Source organism: Dasypus novemcinctus, chromosome 3, assembly GCF_030445035.2.
Source record: "Dasypus novemcinctus isolate mDasNov1 chromosome 3, mDasNov1.1.hap2, whole genome shotgun sequence".
In the NCBI taxonomy this organism is placed as follows: Eukaryota; Metazoa; Chordata; class Mammalia; order Cingulata; family Dasypodidae; genus Dasypus; species Dasypus novemcinctus.
Genome location: NC_080675.1, coordinates 62,318,328 through 62,335,917, shown reverse-complemented (window position 1 = coordinate 62,335,917; position 17,590 = coordinate 62,318,328). Strand labels below are relative to the sequence as shown.

The following is a 17,590-nucleotide window of genomic DNA, read 5'->3' as shown; positions in this document are numbered from 1 at the left end:
GAAGATTGTTCCATTCATCTGCCCCATGGGATCTAAGTCCTTTCTCAATTAGAAACAGAGTGGGCATCACCATAAATCCTCAAGATTGGGTAATGAACAATGTACTAAAACAGACATAATTATTCTACTATAGACTTATTACTCTAGTAATGGGAGAGTTTTTATCGTTGATATAAAGGCAGTGGCCACCAGATGTTCTGAGGGGAGGGAAACGGAAGAATAGTTATAAAATGGGGACATTTTTAGGACATGGGAATTGGCCTGCATGATATTGCAATGATGGAAACAGGCCATTATATACTTTGTCATAGCTTTAAAAATTTTGCAGGATAGAGTTTAAAGTATAATATAAACAATAGTCCACGGTTAGTAGCAATGCTTCAATATGTAGTCATCAATTACAAAAAACTGTCCTACATAGTTCCTCTATCATGGGTAAATGCCTCTTAAAAGGACAAAATTTTTTAACAAAATATGGTAACCAGTTTAAAAAAAAACAAGCCCCATATTTGGAAATTAATAAGCCACTTTTAATAATGTATGGGTGAAAGAAAAACTCACAATAGAAATTAGAAGACATTTCAAATGAATGATAATGAAAATAATACCTAACAAAAATTTAGGATGCATTTAAAAAGCAAGGCTTTGGGAAACGGACTCTGGCCCAGTGGTTAGGGCATTTGTCTACCACATGGGAGGTCCGATGTTCAAACCCCGGGCCTCCTTGACCCGTGTGGAGCTGGCCCATGTGTAGTGCTGATGCGCGCAAGGAGTGCCGCACCACCCAGGGGTGTCCCCGAGTGCACCCCGTAAGGAGAGCCGCCCAGCGGGAAAGAAAGTGTAGCCTGCCGAGGAATGGCACCGCCTACACTTCCCGTGCCGCTGACGACAACAGAAGCGGACAAAGAAACAAGACGCAGCAAAAAAGACACAGAAAACAGACAACCGGGGGAGGGAAGGGGAATTAAATAAATAAAGATAAATCTTTAAAAAAAAATTAAAAAATTAAAATTAAAATTAAAAAAATAAATAAATAAAAAGCAAGGCTTTGAAAGAAATACATTGCCTTAAATATAATATCAGAAAAGAAAAAGGCTGGGGGAAAAAAGTCAATGAATTAAGCATCCAACTCAAGAAATTAGAAAAGAAACTATAACAAAAACTGAAAGAAAAGGAGAAACATGAATGTAATAAAGAAAAGAAATTAACCCAATATATTATTTGCTTGTAATAGAGAAGGTTGATAGTTTAAAAGTGGCTCTTTAGAGATATTAGTAAAACTGAAAAACCTCTGATCAAACTAATCAAGAAAATTAGAGGGCAAAAATAAATAGCAGCACTGAAAAAGGGGATGTTACTCAAGATGCTGGGGATATTATAAAGGTCATAAGCAAAACACTATAAATAACTTTTTGCCAATACATTTCAAAATTTAGACAAGAATGAAGCCTTACAAAAATACTGCATACCCAAACTAGAAAATCTGAGTAGTCTTTACAAAAGAATTTAAATCTGTAATGACTTTCCCACAAAGAAAACGCCAGGACCACTCAACTTCACAGATGAATTCCACCAAATATTTAAAGATATTAGGGAAAAAAATTAACAAAAAAAAACACTTCCCAACTTGCATTTTCATAAGGCAGCATGACCTTAATATCAATACCTGACAAGAAATATTACAAGAAATGAAAATTTCAGGCCAATTTTCCTCAGGCCAATAGAGCTGTCAAAAAAAAAAAGGAGATGTAGTTTAGGTGGTCGAGAGCCTTCTTCCCATGTATGAGGTCCTGGGTTTGACTCCCTGTACCTCCTAACAAACAAACTCTCATTGGAAAAGAGATGTACTCAATAGTTGAGCACCTGCTTCATAAGTACACAATTTAAGCCACGGTACCTCCAAAAAAAATTAGAGGGAGGTAACAAACACAATTTTGAAAACTAGAAAACTCTAAGATGGACAAGTGATCAGACTCAAGAAGCTGAATCTTAACCTGATCAATTCAATTTACACTGTAAAACCCATTAAAAAAAAAAAAACCTCAAAATGTGACAAAATACTTTCTGAAACAAGGTTTATGATGAAGTTAAACTTAGGATAACTGGTTAAAAGTCCACTCAAGAAGTTCCCTAGATCTTCCCATCTCTGAAAATACATACAACTGCCCCTTCTGCACCCTAAAAGAAGGCCAGAGATTAATTCTGTAGAAAGGGTACCAAAGAGGCTATTTGAATTAGGATAAATTTGACACAGTTAAGTGGGGTATATTTGTAAAACATAAGTAAAACATGGCAATTAAATAAACTTATAAATTACTGGATACTAAGAACCTCAAGCCTTTTATTCCCACTGGGCTCCCAAAATGCTGTTGTCCAAATCTTCATGTTCCAAGAAGGAGTGACCAGCTCAAGAGTAAAGATCTAAATATAATGATGCCAAAAGTTCCACACAAAATGGCCCACAAAGATCATCTTACAAGCCCACCTACCCAGAGAAAACTTCCAATCAGCATTTTAATGCACTCCTATATAATGTAAGCAGATAATCAAGGATCACTACACATTAAAGAACGTCTCAAACATGAAAATTGGAGTTAAAACCAACAAATTGAAAAAACCTTGGAGGAAACAGATCTGCAGAAAGTAGTGCTTAAAAAAACTGAATACATCATAATTATTCTCAGAGATTTAAGAGGCAACAGAACAGAAAGTTATAAAAAGGGAACAAGAAGACGGCGGACTAGAAAGACATGGGATTCTCTTTGCCAGAAAAATAGCTAGAGGACAGGTTGAAACGGCCTGGAAAAAGATCTTCTAAGGTTTAGGATACCAGGCGAAGGATGGACACTACCCATAAGAGTGAGGGACTAAGGAGAGGAATAGCAATAATGGCAAAACTGTGAGTTGAAACCAGTGGCTACTACTGCCAGCACCCTTCCCCATAATACAGACACTTTAGAATTCTCAGACCTCTGAGCTGGCTACAGACAAAGGGGGCTCCAGGGACCCAAAATTCCACAGCACCAGGAAAGGCGAGTGGAATGCAGTCTAAGGCTGACTCAGCTTCTGACCCACAAATTTAGGCTGCTGTGTCCCATAAGCTCTTCCAGGCATAGTGAAGCCATGCCATTGTTTGCCTTGGGAGGCAGCAAGAGGCTAAAGAGATATGACCCTCCTTATCTCCTCTACTAACCGGGACTGATTGTTGAGGATGCAGAGGGGAATAGAATTATTTCCTACCCAGGAAAAGGGAGAGGGCTGCCAGAGAAGGCTGGATAACTGTCTCTGAGAAAGTGTGAATTACCCACAAGACCCTAGGAAGTGGGTCTGTAACCCATTACTGGGTCCAGATCCCAGTTTAGAGCAACTAACAAGGATAATCCTAATAATCCAGGTCAAACTAAGAATCAAAGAACAGTAGTAACAGGCAGCTTCCCAACACTAATCCCTACGAAAGAAAAAGAAATTAAGCAACTGAGCAAACTACCACCCTAATCAGATACCTAGACATCAGCAAAAAATTATGAGCCATATTAAGAAATGGAAGATATGGCTGAAGAAAAGGAATTTATCAAAGCCCCAGAAGAGACACAGGATTTTTCAGACAACTAATTAATGAGGTAAACCCAAAGTTCCATAATCAAATTAAAGAGTTGAAAGAATATGGCTAAAGAGATAAATGACATCAAGAAGCCATCGAGGGAAGATGCAGGACATTATATATCCTGCCATAACCCAATGAATGGACTGAGGGAGAGTGTAAACTACAATGTAAACTATAATCCATGTGGCGTAGCAGTGCTCCAAAATGCATTCATCAAATGCAATGAATGTGCCACAATGATGAAAGAGGTTGTTGATGTGGGAGAGGTGGGGTGGGGTGGGGTGTGGGATATATGGGAATCTCTTATATATATATTTTTAAAGGATTTATTTCTCTCCCCACATCCCCCAACCCGGTTGTCTGTTCTCTGTGTCAATTTGCTGCATCTTCTTTGTCCACTTCTGTTGTCGTCAGTGGCATGGCAATCTATGTTTCTTTTTGTTGTGTCATCTTGTGTCAGCTCTGTGTGGCCGGCGCCATTCTTAGGCAGGCTGCACTTTCTTTCGTGCTGGGCGGCCCTCCTTATGGGGCACACTCCTTGCGTGTGGGGCTCCCCTACGTGGGGGACACCACTGTGTGGCACGGCACTCCTTGCATGCATCAGCACTGCGCATAGGCCAGCTCCACACAGGTCAAGGAGGCCCGGGGTTTGAACCGCGGACCTCCCATGTGGTAGATGGACGCCCTAACCACTGGGCCAAGTCCGCCGCCTTATATTTTTTAATGTAACATTTTTTGTGACCTATGTATCTTTAAAAAAAAAAAAGATAATTAAATAAAAATTAAAAAATAAAAAAAGCCATTGAGCAACCACAAAGAAGAATCCAAAATCCTGAATAGAAAAGTAACAGAGTTCCGAGAAATGAAAGACACAATAGGTGAGATAAAAACCATTAGAGGCATACAACAGCAGAATCAAAAATGATAGAATAAAGAATAAGTGATAGTGAAGATAGAACAGCTGAAACTGAAGAGAGAAAAGAATGAAAAAAATTGAGCAGGGGCTCAGGGAATTGAATTACAACTCGAAATGCAACAACATACATATTGGGGGAACTCCAAAAGGAAAAGAGAAGGGGAAAACGGCAGAAGGAGTATTTGAGGAAACAATAGCTGAAAATTTCCCAACTCTCATGAAAGAAATGAACTTACATGTTTAAGAACCACAGAGTACCCCAATCAGAATAAATCGGGAAAAACTACTCCAAGACACATACTACTCAGAATGTCAAATGTCAAAGATAAAGAGAAAACTCTGAGAGCAGCAAGAGAGAAGCAAACCATCATATATAAGGGATACCCAGTAAGACAGTGTGGATTTCTCACCAGAAACCATGGAGGCAAGAAGACAATGGTATGATAACAATTAGGATACTGAAAGAGAAAAACTGCCAGCCAAGAATTCTTTATCTAGCAAAATTGTCCTTCAAATATGAAAGTTAGTATAAAATATCGACAAACAAGGAAAAACTAAGAGAGTTTGTAAAAGAATGCACCTTTGCAAGAAATATTAAAGGAAACCGTAGAGCCTGAAAAAAAAAAGACAGGAGACAGAGGCTTAGAGGAGAGTAGAAAAGAATAGCAAAAAGGATAACCAAAAGAGTAAAAAGACAAACAAAATATGATATGACATATGAAAATCCAAGAAGAAAATGCTGGAAGTAAATAATCCATTTACAGTAATATCACTGAATGTGAATGGATTAAATTCCCCAATCAAAAGGTAAAGGATGACAAATTGGATTTTAAAAATGTGCAATCCATATGCTGCTTACAAGAGACTTACCATAGACCCAGGGATACAAAACAGATGAAAGTGAAAGGCTGGAAAAAGATACTCAATGCAAACAGTAACCAAGAAAGAGCAGGCGAAGCTACACAATATCAGACAAAACAGACTTTAAATGCAAAATGTTATGAGATACAGAAGGCCATTATATATTAATAAAAGTGACAATATACCAGCAAGATGTAACAGTCATAAATATCTATGCACCTAATCAGGGTGCCCCAAAATACGAGACAAACTGGCAAACCTGTAGGGGAAAAAAGATATCTCTACAATATTCGCTGGAGACTTCAGTTTAAAAAGAAGAAAGAGCTAAAATCAAAGATCTAACTGAACAACTGGAGAAACTAGAAAAAGAACAGCAAACCAATTCCAAAGCAAGCAGAAAGAATGAAATAATAAAGATTAGAGCAGAAATGAAACTGAGAACAAAAAAAAAAAACACAGTAGAGCAAATCAACGAAACCAAAAGCTGATTCTCTGAGATCAATAAAATTGAAAACATGCTAGCTAGACTGATAAAGAAAAACAGAGAGAAGATGCAAATAAATACACTCAGAAATGAAAGGGAAGGAGTTACAACTGACCACACAGAAATAGAAAGGATCGCTAAGAGGATATCATGAGAAACTCTAGCCAACAAACTAGAAAACCTACATGAAATGGACCAATTCCTAGAAATGCACAACCAACCTACACTGACCCTATAAGAAATACAAGCACATTAAAGATATTAAATCAGTCATCAAAAATCTCCCAACGAAGAGTTAAAAAAAAAAAAAAAAAAAAGGCTTGGTGAATTCAACCAAGCATTTCTGAAAAGAATTAACACTAATTCTGTTTAAACTCTTCCAAAAAATTAAAGAGGAGGGAAAATTACCCAACACATTTTATGAAGTCAACATCACCCTAATATCAAAGTCACACAAAGACATTACGAGAAAAGAAAATTACAGACCAATCTCTATAACGAACATAGATGTAAAGATTCTCAACAAAATAATTGCAATCAAATCCAACAGTATATCAAAAGACATATATCACAACCAAGTGGGATTTATTCCTGGTATGCAAGAGTGGTTCAACATAAGTAAATTAATCACCATAATTACACATTAATAAACTGAAGGAAAAAAATACATAATCATCTCAATTGAAGCAGAAGAAACATTTGACAAAATCCAGCATCCTTTCTTGAAAAGAACACTTCAAAGGATAGGAAAAGGAAAAATCCTCAATATGATAAAAGGCATATATGAAAAACCCAAAGCCAACATCATACTCAAAGGGGAAAGGATGAAAGCATTCCCTCTAAGATCAGGAACAAGACAAGGATGCCCACTATTATTCAACACTGTGCCAGAAGTTCTAGCTAAAGCAACGAGACAAGAAAAACAAATTAAAGGGGAGCAGGTGTGTGCCCACCACCCAGGTAAGAGGTCCCAGGTTCGGTTCCTGGTGCTTTCTGAAAAAACAAAAACAAAAAACAAGCAAAACAAATGAAAACAAAACAAAACAAAACAAAAACCCAGCTCAGGGAAGTCAATGAGGTTCAGTGGTTGAGCGCCAGTTTCCCCCACACGAGGTCCTGGGTTCATTCCCCAGCCTCGGGTACCTCAAAAAAAAAAAAAAAAAAAGAAACGTCCAAATAGGAAAAGAGGAAGTAAAACTCTACTTCCAAATGACATGATCTTATATTTACAAAATTCTGAAATGTCGACAACAAAGCTACTTTAACTATTAATAAATGAGTTCAGCAAAGTGGCAGAATACGAGATCAAAACACAAAAGTCAGTTATGTTTTTGTACACTAGTACTGAACAATCTGAGGAAGAAATCAGGAAAAAAATTCCATTTACAATAGCAACAAAGACTCAATACCTAGGAATTTAGCCAAAGTAGTACAGGACCTATATGCAGAAAACTATAAAACAATGCTACAAGAAATCAATGAAAGCTAATCAAATGGAAAGACATTTCATATTTATGGATTGAAAGACTAAATATCATGAAGGTATCAATCCTACCCAACCAATTTACAGATTCAATGCAATACCAATCAAAATCCCAAAGTCTATATTACAGAAATAGAAAAGCAATTACCAAATTCATCTGGAAGGAAAAGAGTACCTGAACAGTCAAAAGCATTTGAAAAAAGAGTGATATGAGTGGAATTTTACTGTCTGACCCTGAAACATATTACAAAGCTACAGTGGTCAAAACAACATGGTACTGGCATAAAGATAGACACATTGATCAGTGGAATTGAATTGAGAGTCCAGAAATAAACCCTCACCTCTATGGTCAACTGGTTTTCAACAAACCTATCAGGTCCATGTTAACAGGACAAAACAGTCTCTTCAATAAGTGATGCTAGGAGAGCAGGATAATGATAACCAAAAGATTGAAAAAGGACTCCCCTATCTCACTTCCTATACGAGAATCAATTGAAAATGGAACAAACACCTAAATATAAAAGCCAGGACCGTAAAACTACTAGAAGAAAACATAGGGACACAAAAGAACTTGTGGAAGGTGGTGGTTTCTTGGACCTTACACCCAAAGCATCAGCAACAAAAGAAAACATAGATAAATGGGACTACCTCAAAATTAAACATTTTTGCACCTCACAGGACTTTTATCAAAAGGGTGAAAAGGCAGCCAATGGGAGAAAATATTTGGAAATCACATGTCTGATAAGGGTTTAATATCCATGATATATAAAGAGATGTTACAACTCAACAATAAAAAGACAAATGACCCAATTAAAAAATGGGCCAAAGACTTGAATAGACTTTCCAAATACAAATGACAAAAAACACATGAAAAAATGTTCCACATTACTCACAATTAGGGAAATGCAAATTGAAACTACAATGAGGGAAGCAGATATGGCTCAAGCAATTGGGCTCTCGTCTACCATACAAGAGGTCCAGGGTTCGTTTCCCAGGGCCTTTTGGTGAAGGCAAGCTGGCCAGTGAGGTGAACTGGCCTGAGCAGAGAGCTAGCCCATGCAGAGTGCTGGCCCACACAGAGTTCTGGCCCACATGGAATGCTGGCCCACGCAGGAGTGCTGGCTCACACGGAGTGCTGACCTGAGCAGAAGTGCTGCCCGTGCAGGAGTGCTGGCCTGCACAGAGTGCTGGCCCACACGGAGAGTTGGTGCAGCAAGATGATACAACAAAAAGAGACACAGAGGAGACACAATAAGAGATGCAGGAGACCAGGCAGCTAAGGTGGCACAAGAAATTGAGCACCTCTCTCCTACTCCAAAAGGTCCCAGGATCAGTTCCCAATGCTACCTAAAGAGAAGACAAGCAGACAAAGAACACACAAAAAGCAGAAAGTAAATATAAAATGGGGGAGAGAGGGATAAATAAATCTTAAAAAAAAAACAACAACAACAATGTGATATCATTTCATACCTATCAGAATGGACACTATTAAAAAGACAGAGAACTACAAGTGTTAGAGATGATATAGAGAGATAGGAACACTTATTCACTGTTGGTGAATGTAGAATGGTACAGCCACTGTGGAGGACTGTTTGGCAGTTTCTAAAGAAGCTAAATATAGAGTTGCCTCATGACACAGCAATACCACTCCTGGGTATATACCCAGAAGAACTGAGAGCAGTGACATGAATACACATCTGCACACCTATGTTCAAGTGGCTTTATTCACAATTGCCAAAAGCTGGACACCACCCAGGTGTCCATCAACCAATGAATGGAAAAACAAATCGCAGTATATTCACACAATGGAATATTATGCAGCATTAAGAAGAAATGGAGTCATAAAGCATATGTTAACATGATGAGCCTGGAGGTCATTATGTTGAGTAAAGCAACCCAGAAACAAAAGGACAAATAATCCATGACTGCATTACTATGAACTAAATATATCATGTAACATATTGTATGACTCCATTTATATGAAATGTAAATATAAATCAATTTTGAAAAAAAAGGAACAAAGAACCAAAAAGAACTCCTAAAACTAAAAAAAAAAAAGATAAGAAATTTTAAAATTCAGTAGAAGGATTAAAAGAAAAAGTTGAAGAAATCCCTCAGAATGTAGAACAAGAGAATTGAAAAACAGAAAATACAAGAAAACTGTAAGATTAATCCATATGTAAATAATAAGATATTTAGAAAAAAGGAAAAAAAAAGGCATGACATTTTCCAAGAAATATTTCAAAAAATTTCTCAGAAATTAAAGTTTCTAAATTAAAAGGGCCCCAAAAGTAGCCAGCAATAATGTATGAAAATATCTGTACCAACCTAAATCATTGTAGAATTTAAAAAAACTTGGGAGGGAAATAAAAGAGAAGACCCCCAATAGGCTTGCATAAAGGCAAAAATAAGTTTGTCAATATATCAAAACTTAAAACGACATCAGACTTTCCAAAATCAACTTCAGAATTTATAACAACAGAACAATGCCTTCCAAAGTCTGAGAAACACATAACATTTAAACTAGAATTCTATACCCAGCTAGACATGAGGGAAAAATAATTTTTTGCACATTCAAGATCTCAAAAATTGTAAACCTGTGTACCACTTCTCATGAAACTTTTGTAGGACACATACCTTCAATCAAGAAAGAAGTATGAGATCCAGGACAGGGACTCCAATGGACAGAGGGGTAAGAGAGCTTCTATGATAACAGTATTGTGAGCTCTTAAGACGCTTAGAGAGGCGGCGGACTTGGCCAGTGGTTAGGGTGTCCGTCTACCACATGGGAGGTCCGTGGATCAAATTTCGGGCCTCCTTGATCCATGTGCAGCTGGCCCATGCGCAGTGCCGATGTGCGCAAGGAGTGCTGTGCCACGCAGGAGTGTCCCCTGCGTAGGGGAGCTCCACGTGCAAGGAGTGCACCCCGTAAGGAGAGCCACCCAATCCAAAAGAAAGTACAGCCCACCCAGGAATGGCGTCGCACACAGAGAACTGACGCGGCAAGATGACACAACAAAAAGAAAACACAGATTCCCGTGCTGCTGACAACAACAGAATCGGACAAAGAAGACGCAGCAAATAGACACAGAGAACAGACAACTGGGGTGGGGTGGGGAGGGGAGAGAAATAAATAAATAAATAAATCTTAAAAAAAAAAAAAGATGCTTAGAGAACAACCAATCTAAAATAAACTAGGTCAAATAGCTCCAGGAGAGAATTCTGGAAAATGTAGAGATGAAAGTGACAGATTTTCAATGTATATGGAACACATTTTGAGGAGAATATGAAGATGAATTAATGAAAAGAACACAAAAACAAAAGCAAATGAAAAAAATAAAATAATTAATGCCGGAAAAAACAAAAACCTAAGCAAGAAAGAAAACCCAGAATATGCTATAAGGTTCAGCTATGTCTAGAATGTAAATATTCATAATAATGTTAATGCCGAATACCAATCTTGACAAAGTTATGGCTGGGCAGTTTTAAGTGTATGTAATGGAGCACAAGTGGAATCACTGTGAAAATCCTTACTGTCCATAGTGTGATGTCAATAGGGTCTAAACTGGAAAAATCAAGAAGCAGCAAATAAGCATATTATTAAGAGAAATGGAGGTAAATACCAAAAGAATCAGCTAAAAAGCTAAAAGCAGGACAACCAGCAAGATGGCGGTGGAGTAAGGAGCTCCTAGAGTCAGCTCCTGCTACAGGGCAGTTAGCAAACACCCAGAGCTCCCTGGAGCTAGCTGAAGCACCTGTTTGGGGGCTCCAGGAGACCAGAAGAGCATCCTGCAATGTCTCTGAAGGAGTCGAAGGAGGAGACTACCCATCTGCAGAGAAGACTCGTAAGTAGAGCGCTCCACGCACTGGAGGCCAGTGCCCATCCTCCACTGGAGGCACAAGCCACCTCAGGAGCTGTTCCCCATATGGAATTGAAAGCTCCACTTCCCCAAAACTGGGGAGGAAGAGACAGCTGGGCACCAATTTCAGCTATTAATGAGGAAATTCAATGGGCTACAGTATAATCCTGAGAACAGCTAAAGCTTGAGCCTGTCCAAGTCAGAAAGAGTCCAGGAGCTGCCATTTTAACTCTGCACCTGGCACGAAGGGAAGCAGGGTGGACTGATAATCCCAGTGCTGGTGGGGACCAGCTTCTTCCCATCCAGATCATATTGCAGGTCTAGTCTAGGCCCCAGTGTCACCTCCAGCAGGGAGGAAGCTGTGGGGACCTAAGCCAGCATCTCCAGAAAATTACCAGCCAAGGCGCAGAGGCCAGTGATTGTCCTACTTGGGCAGCATGAGCCGCCCCAGGAGCTGTTCTGTGATGGGAATTGGGAGCTCCATTTCCCAGAAACAGGGGAGGAAGAGACGATTGGCTGCCGATTTCGGCTACTGATTGGTAGACTTGGCTGGCTAAGAGATAACCCTGGGAACAGCTGGGGTGTGAACCAACCCAAGTCAGAAAGTCGCCATTCTGACTTCACCCCCAGCCTCAGGGGAAGCCTGGCTGACTGAAACTCTCAGTGTCAGCAGGAACCAGTTTCTTTCACGCAGATCAGTCTGCAGCCTGCCTAGGCTTCAGTCCCGCCTCTCGCAGGGAGGAGGCTGAGGAGCCCTGCACCAGCCTATATAGGTAACTGCAGGTAACTCTGGCTGGCAGAAACTAAAAATCAGAAGTCTACCAGGGCAACTGCAGTCATCTTGGACCTGCACTGCACAGACTGCTGCCCACACCTGCAGCTCCATCACTGCCCCAGGCAGGGGAGAAAGGGATGTGAAGCTTCATCAGTCTCTCTGGCCAACTACAGTCTAGGCTTGCACATGGGTTATTACACAGCTGTGATGTTCTCCCTATCCCTGGCAAAGGAGAAAGTTGGAAGAAGCTTCATTGGTTCCTGGTGCAATGAGGGCAGCTTGAGCCTCCACAGCTTACAGCACCAATTACGTGCTTGGCTCCTACTGCAAAACCAGCAGGGGAGAAACAATAGGAAGCCCTAAACGAAAGAGAAAACCTGCACCCAGAATAGATACTCTAGTAAGCTAGATGTGAAGACACCAACAAAAAATTACAATCCACACCAAGAAACAGGGAGCCAAGGCCCAGTTAAAGGAACAAGCTAAGCCTCCAGATGACATAAAGGAATTAAGACAACTAATTATAGATGTTCAAACAAATCTCCTTTATAAATTCAATGAGATGGCTAAAAAGATTAAGGCTATTAAGACATTGGATGACCACAAAGAAGAATTTGAAAGAATACAAAGAAAAATAGATTTTATGGGAATGAAAGGTACAATCAATGAAATTTAAAAAAAACTGGAATCATATAATAACAGATTTGAGGAGACAGAAGGATTGGTGAGCTTGAAGAAATGGCCTCTGAAAGTGAAATTACAAAAGAACAGATAAAGAATGGAAAAAACTGAACAAGGTCTCAGGGAACTAAATGACAGAAAAAGACGTGCAAACATATGTGTCATGGGTGTCCCAGAAGGAGAAGAGAAGGAAAAAGGGGCAGAAGGACTATTTAAAGAAATAATGGTAGAAAATTTCCCAACCCTATTGAAGGATATAAATATCCCTGTCCAAGAAGCACAATGTACTCCCATCTGAAAAAATCCCAATAGACCAACTCCAAGACACATACTCATCAGAATATCAAAGGCCAGAGACAAAGAGAGAACTCTGAGAGAAGCAAAAGAAGCATAACATAAGGGATATCCAATAAGATTAAGTGCTGATTTCTCACCAGAAACCATGGAGGCAAGAAGACAGTGGTCTGATATATTTAAGATACTACAAGAGGAAAACTTCCAGCCAAGACTCTTATATCCAGCAAGACTGTCTTTCAAAAATGAGGGCGAAATTAGAATATTCACAGATAAACAGAACTGAGAGAATTTCTAAGCAAGAGACCAGAATTTCAGGAAATACTAAAGGGTGTACTAGAGCCTGAAAAGAAAAGACAGGAGAAAGGAGCCTGGAAGAGAGTCTAGAAATGAAGATTACATCAATAAAAGTAACTAAAAGTGTCAAAAGAGTGGTGAAAATAAAATATAACAGATAAAACTCAAATAGTCAGGAATAAACTTAACCAAGGATGTAAAGGACTTGTATTCAGAAAACTGCAATTCAATGTTAAAACAAATTTAAAAAGCCCTGAATAACTGGAAGAATATTCCATGCTCATGTACTGGAACACTAAATATCATTTTTTTTATATGTCCCAGAGATTTTTTATATGTCCCAGATTTTATATGTCCCAGAGTTTTGTGTGTTTTTTTGTGATTATTTGATTTTTTAATGTTACATTTAAAAAATATGAGGTCCCCATATACCTCCCACCCCCTTCACCTCCCCCCTCCCCCCATAACAACAACCTCTTCCATCATCATGAGACATTCATTGCATTTGGTGAATACATCTCTGAGCACCGCTACACCTCATGGTCAGTGGTCCACACCACAGCCCACACTCTCCTACATTCCACCCAGTGGGCCATGGGAGGACATACATTGTCCAGTACTAATTGTCATTAAGATATCAATTCTACTCAAATTGATATACAGATTCAATGCAATCCAGATAAAAATTCCACCAACATTAACGAAAAAACTGAAAACACGATCATCAAATTTATTTAGAAGGGTAAGAGGTCCTGAATAGCCAGAAACATCATAAAAAGGAAAAGTGAACCCTCTTCTCCAGACTTTAAATCATAATACCTACCTTTAGTGGTAAAAACAACATGGTACTGGCCTAAAATCAGACACAACAGACCAATGGAACCAAATTTATGGTTGAGAAACAGACCCTCACAGGTATAGTCAAGTGAGTTTTGACTAGCCTGTCAAGCTCACACAGCTCAGGCAGAACAATCCATTCATGCTGAAAAAATTGGACACCCATAGCTGAAAGAAGGAAAGAGGACCCTTATCTCAAACCTTATCCAAAAGTTAACTCAAAATGGATCAAAAAACTAAAAATAAAAGCAAGATTCATATAACTTCTAGAAGAAATGATTGGAAAATATCTCCAAGACCTGGTGGTAGGTGGTGGATTCTTAAAGGAGATAAGAGAAGGACTGAGTGGACTACTGATGTTTCATGTATATAGAAGTTTTAATTAGCTTTACTGTAAAATTGTGGAAATGTATAGAGTGGATGTTAACACACAGTGAGTAACAGCTAGTTTATAAATGGGGATGTGACTGAAAATGGTAGTCTAGAATGCTTGAAAATAATCTAGGAACTGGATAGCACAATAAACCAAGAGGTGGGTGAGAATTGTGGTTGATGGTACAGATGCAAGAGTATCCTTTGTTAGCTAGAACAAATGTATCACTACTGCAGGGTGATGGGAATGTGAACAAGCATGGGAAAAATACAGCTGAAGTGACCTGTGGACGGTGGTTAGTAGTAATAATATATTCTTGCATCTATGCAAAAGATGCACTGTGTTGATACCGAAGCAGTATGGAAAATGTAGGCCAAATGTACACTATGGACATGGTAACAATCAGATGATATTATTTTATCTACAGCAAATGACACACCACATTGTGGTGTGTTGATAGAGGGGTGTTGTTTGGGAGCTCTGCACATGTCCATGACTGTTTTGTAAGTTTACAACTTCTGTCATAAAAAAATATATTTAAAAAATAATAATAGGGTGGGTTGGGGGAAAAACATACCAAATGTAAGATAAGGACTATGATTAGTAGTAAGATTTTGAGTGTTCTTTCATAGTTTGTAACAAACCTCTCATGACAATGCAAGGTATTGGTGGAGGGTTGATGTATGGGACCCCTGTATGATGTTATACATGTTTGCTTTGTAAGTTCACAACTTTCACTACACACTTAATTGTTTATGTATGTTCATATATAAATAATATAAAGATAATAACAATCGGATGGTTAGGGGAAAATTACTTTGTTTAGTAGTAATATTTTGACAATGCTCTTTAATCATTAGTTTAAAAAGTTTAAAAACAATCCAAGTTATTGGTGGTAGGGTGAGATGTTATATATGTTTTGTAAGTTCACAACTATCATATTCTTATTGTTTATGTATGTTTATGTATGAGTGATATATTTCAATAAAAAAAAAAAGACACTAAAAGCGGTTTCCTTAGGAGAGTAGGCAGAAAGAGTGGAAGTGAAGAATTGCAGGGCTGTTGGTTTCTGTAGCTTTGTAGAACTATTTGATTTTCTAAACAAAGCATATGTATAATTTTGATTAAAATAAAAACTAAATTTTAAAAAGTTAGAACAACTTACCAATATACTTTTCTTGCTTTCTGAATAGAGGTAACTGTTTGGACTTCTTTTAGGGTTTGCTTTGTTTTCTTTTCTGCTGATTTGAACGCCTATTTATAAGAAAAGAGTTTTTAAAATAATATTTTGTGTATTGCGAATTATTTATAAAACACCAAAGTAGATGACAGAGCAAGAAAGAATTTTTATAATGTTATGAAATGGCACTATCTGCAAACATAAATATATATGCACACAAAAATAAGAAATGAAAAATTTTTGCTTCAAATATTTAAAATAATTTAACCCAAAGATTTACTGTAGGCAAATATTTGCTGAAGACCTAGAAATTAAGAAGAGCCTTGTTCATTTGCCTGATACTAATTGAGCGCCTACTGCATACCAGACTCTGGGCTAGATGCTGGGGATACAACAATGAACAAGACACAGTGTGCAACCCTCCCCCAGATTATAGTCTGGGAGAGAGATGAATATTAAGCACATAATTGCTCAAATAAACTAATGGCAAATGCTTTTAAGGATGCTGAGAGTGTAACAAGGGAACCTAATTTATACTAGATTATGGTCAAAAGAAGGTATCTCTGAGGATATGGTATTTGTGCTGAAGCCTGAAGAATCAATGGAGTTATCACCACAAAGACTAGGAAGAAAAGAGAAACAGAAAAGAGGAGGCCAGCTTGACTAGTGATTAATAATTTTAGGGCAAAATGTCAAGAAATGAGGTTGAAGAGGTAGATAGAAGCCAAATCATGAAGGTCATTCACTTAACAGATATTAAGCTGCCCATTCTGCTCCAGGCACTACTCGAGGGCTGGGCCAAGGCAAAGAACAAAACAGACAAAAGAGGCTACTTTCTTACTTTCATGCAACTACAGTCTAGAAGGAAGACAAATGAATAGATTTGGCAGGGGTGGGGGCTGTGTTTAAGAAAAAAAAAACCAAGCAGAGTAAATGGTGCTATTTTAGAAAGAGTGATAAAAAAAATGCCTCTCTGATAAGGTCTCGTTTGCATACACATGTGAATAAAGAGAGGGACCAGACCGTAATTCCTGCAGGAAGAGGATTCCAGGTAGAAAGTACAGCAAGAGCAACACTGAGAGGACAGCATACTTAATTGTTTTAGGATCAGCTAAGATCCCAGTATAGCTGGAAAGGAGTGTGCAAAAGGAGGAATGTAGACAATGAGACCGGAGAACAGATCAGGTAGACAATGAGACTGGTGGAGAACAGATCAGGTAGACACCTTATAGGCCAGGGGAAGGGCTATGAATTTTATTGGTTAAGATGGGACGTTACTGGGAGGTTTTCAGCAAAGGAGTAAAATGACCTTGCTGTGATTTGAGCAGATTACATGGCTACTGTGTAAAGCTAAACTGCAATCGGGAAAAGGGTGGGAAAGACCTAGTAAGGGGCTACTGTTACAGCCATTGTAAAGATGGAGATGATGGTGACCTGGACCAGGAGAAATAATGAAAAATGGCCAGATTCTGGATATAGTTTAAAAGAGGCAAAAGAATTTGCTGAAGAACTGGATATAGTTTAGGAGAGAAAAGTCCAGGATGACCCCAATGTTTTTAGTTTGAGCAAGAAGAATGAAGGTGCTATATTTACAAAGGAGGGGAAGACTGGAAGAAGAGCAGGTTTGGGAAAGGAAAGAAATAATGGAAATACACTCTTTTTAAGTAAAATTAAGTGTAAAAATAATTTGAGTTAGAAAATACATTTTAGTAGTGGAAATAATTAAGGCAAATAAGTTAAATCAGTGAAAAACAACTATCACTCATTCTAAGAAATATTAAATACCTTCTCAGCAGCTTCAACAGTCTTTTGTGTTTTCTTAGCAGCATATCTCTTATGGTCATAATATCTAGAAAAACACATTTCTCTTAAATTTTAAGTAGTATCTTTATTCTTTAGTTCTCTTATTTGTTATTTCAAATTTTACAGACTCTTAAATCACAAT

At 38.3% G+C, this 17,590-nt stretch overlaps 1 protein-coding gene across 2 annotated transcripts in view; it reads right to left on the bottom strand.

Annotated features, from left to right (window-relative positions):
• The window catches only part of NEMF (nuclear export mediator factor), a 70,044-nt gene that overhangs the window by 24,294 nt on the left and 28,160 nt on the right, over window positions 1-17,590 (bottom strand). For both annotated transcript variants that reach the window (XR_009185004.2, XM_058293451.2), the window contains exons 15-16: window positions 17,431-17,494; window positions 15,631-15,719 (exon numbers count right to left, since the gene is read on the bottom strand). Coding sequence is in view for 1 of the 2 variants with exons in the window: in XM_058293451.2 (XP_058149434.1) it covers window positions 15,631-15,719; window positions 17,431-17,494 (153 nt within the window). In the remaining variant the exon portion in view is untranslated. The remainder of the gene's footprint in view (window positions 1-15,630; window positions 15,720-17,430; window positions 17,495-17,590) is intronic.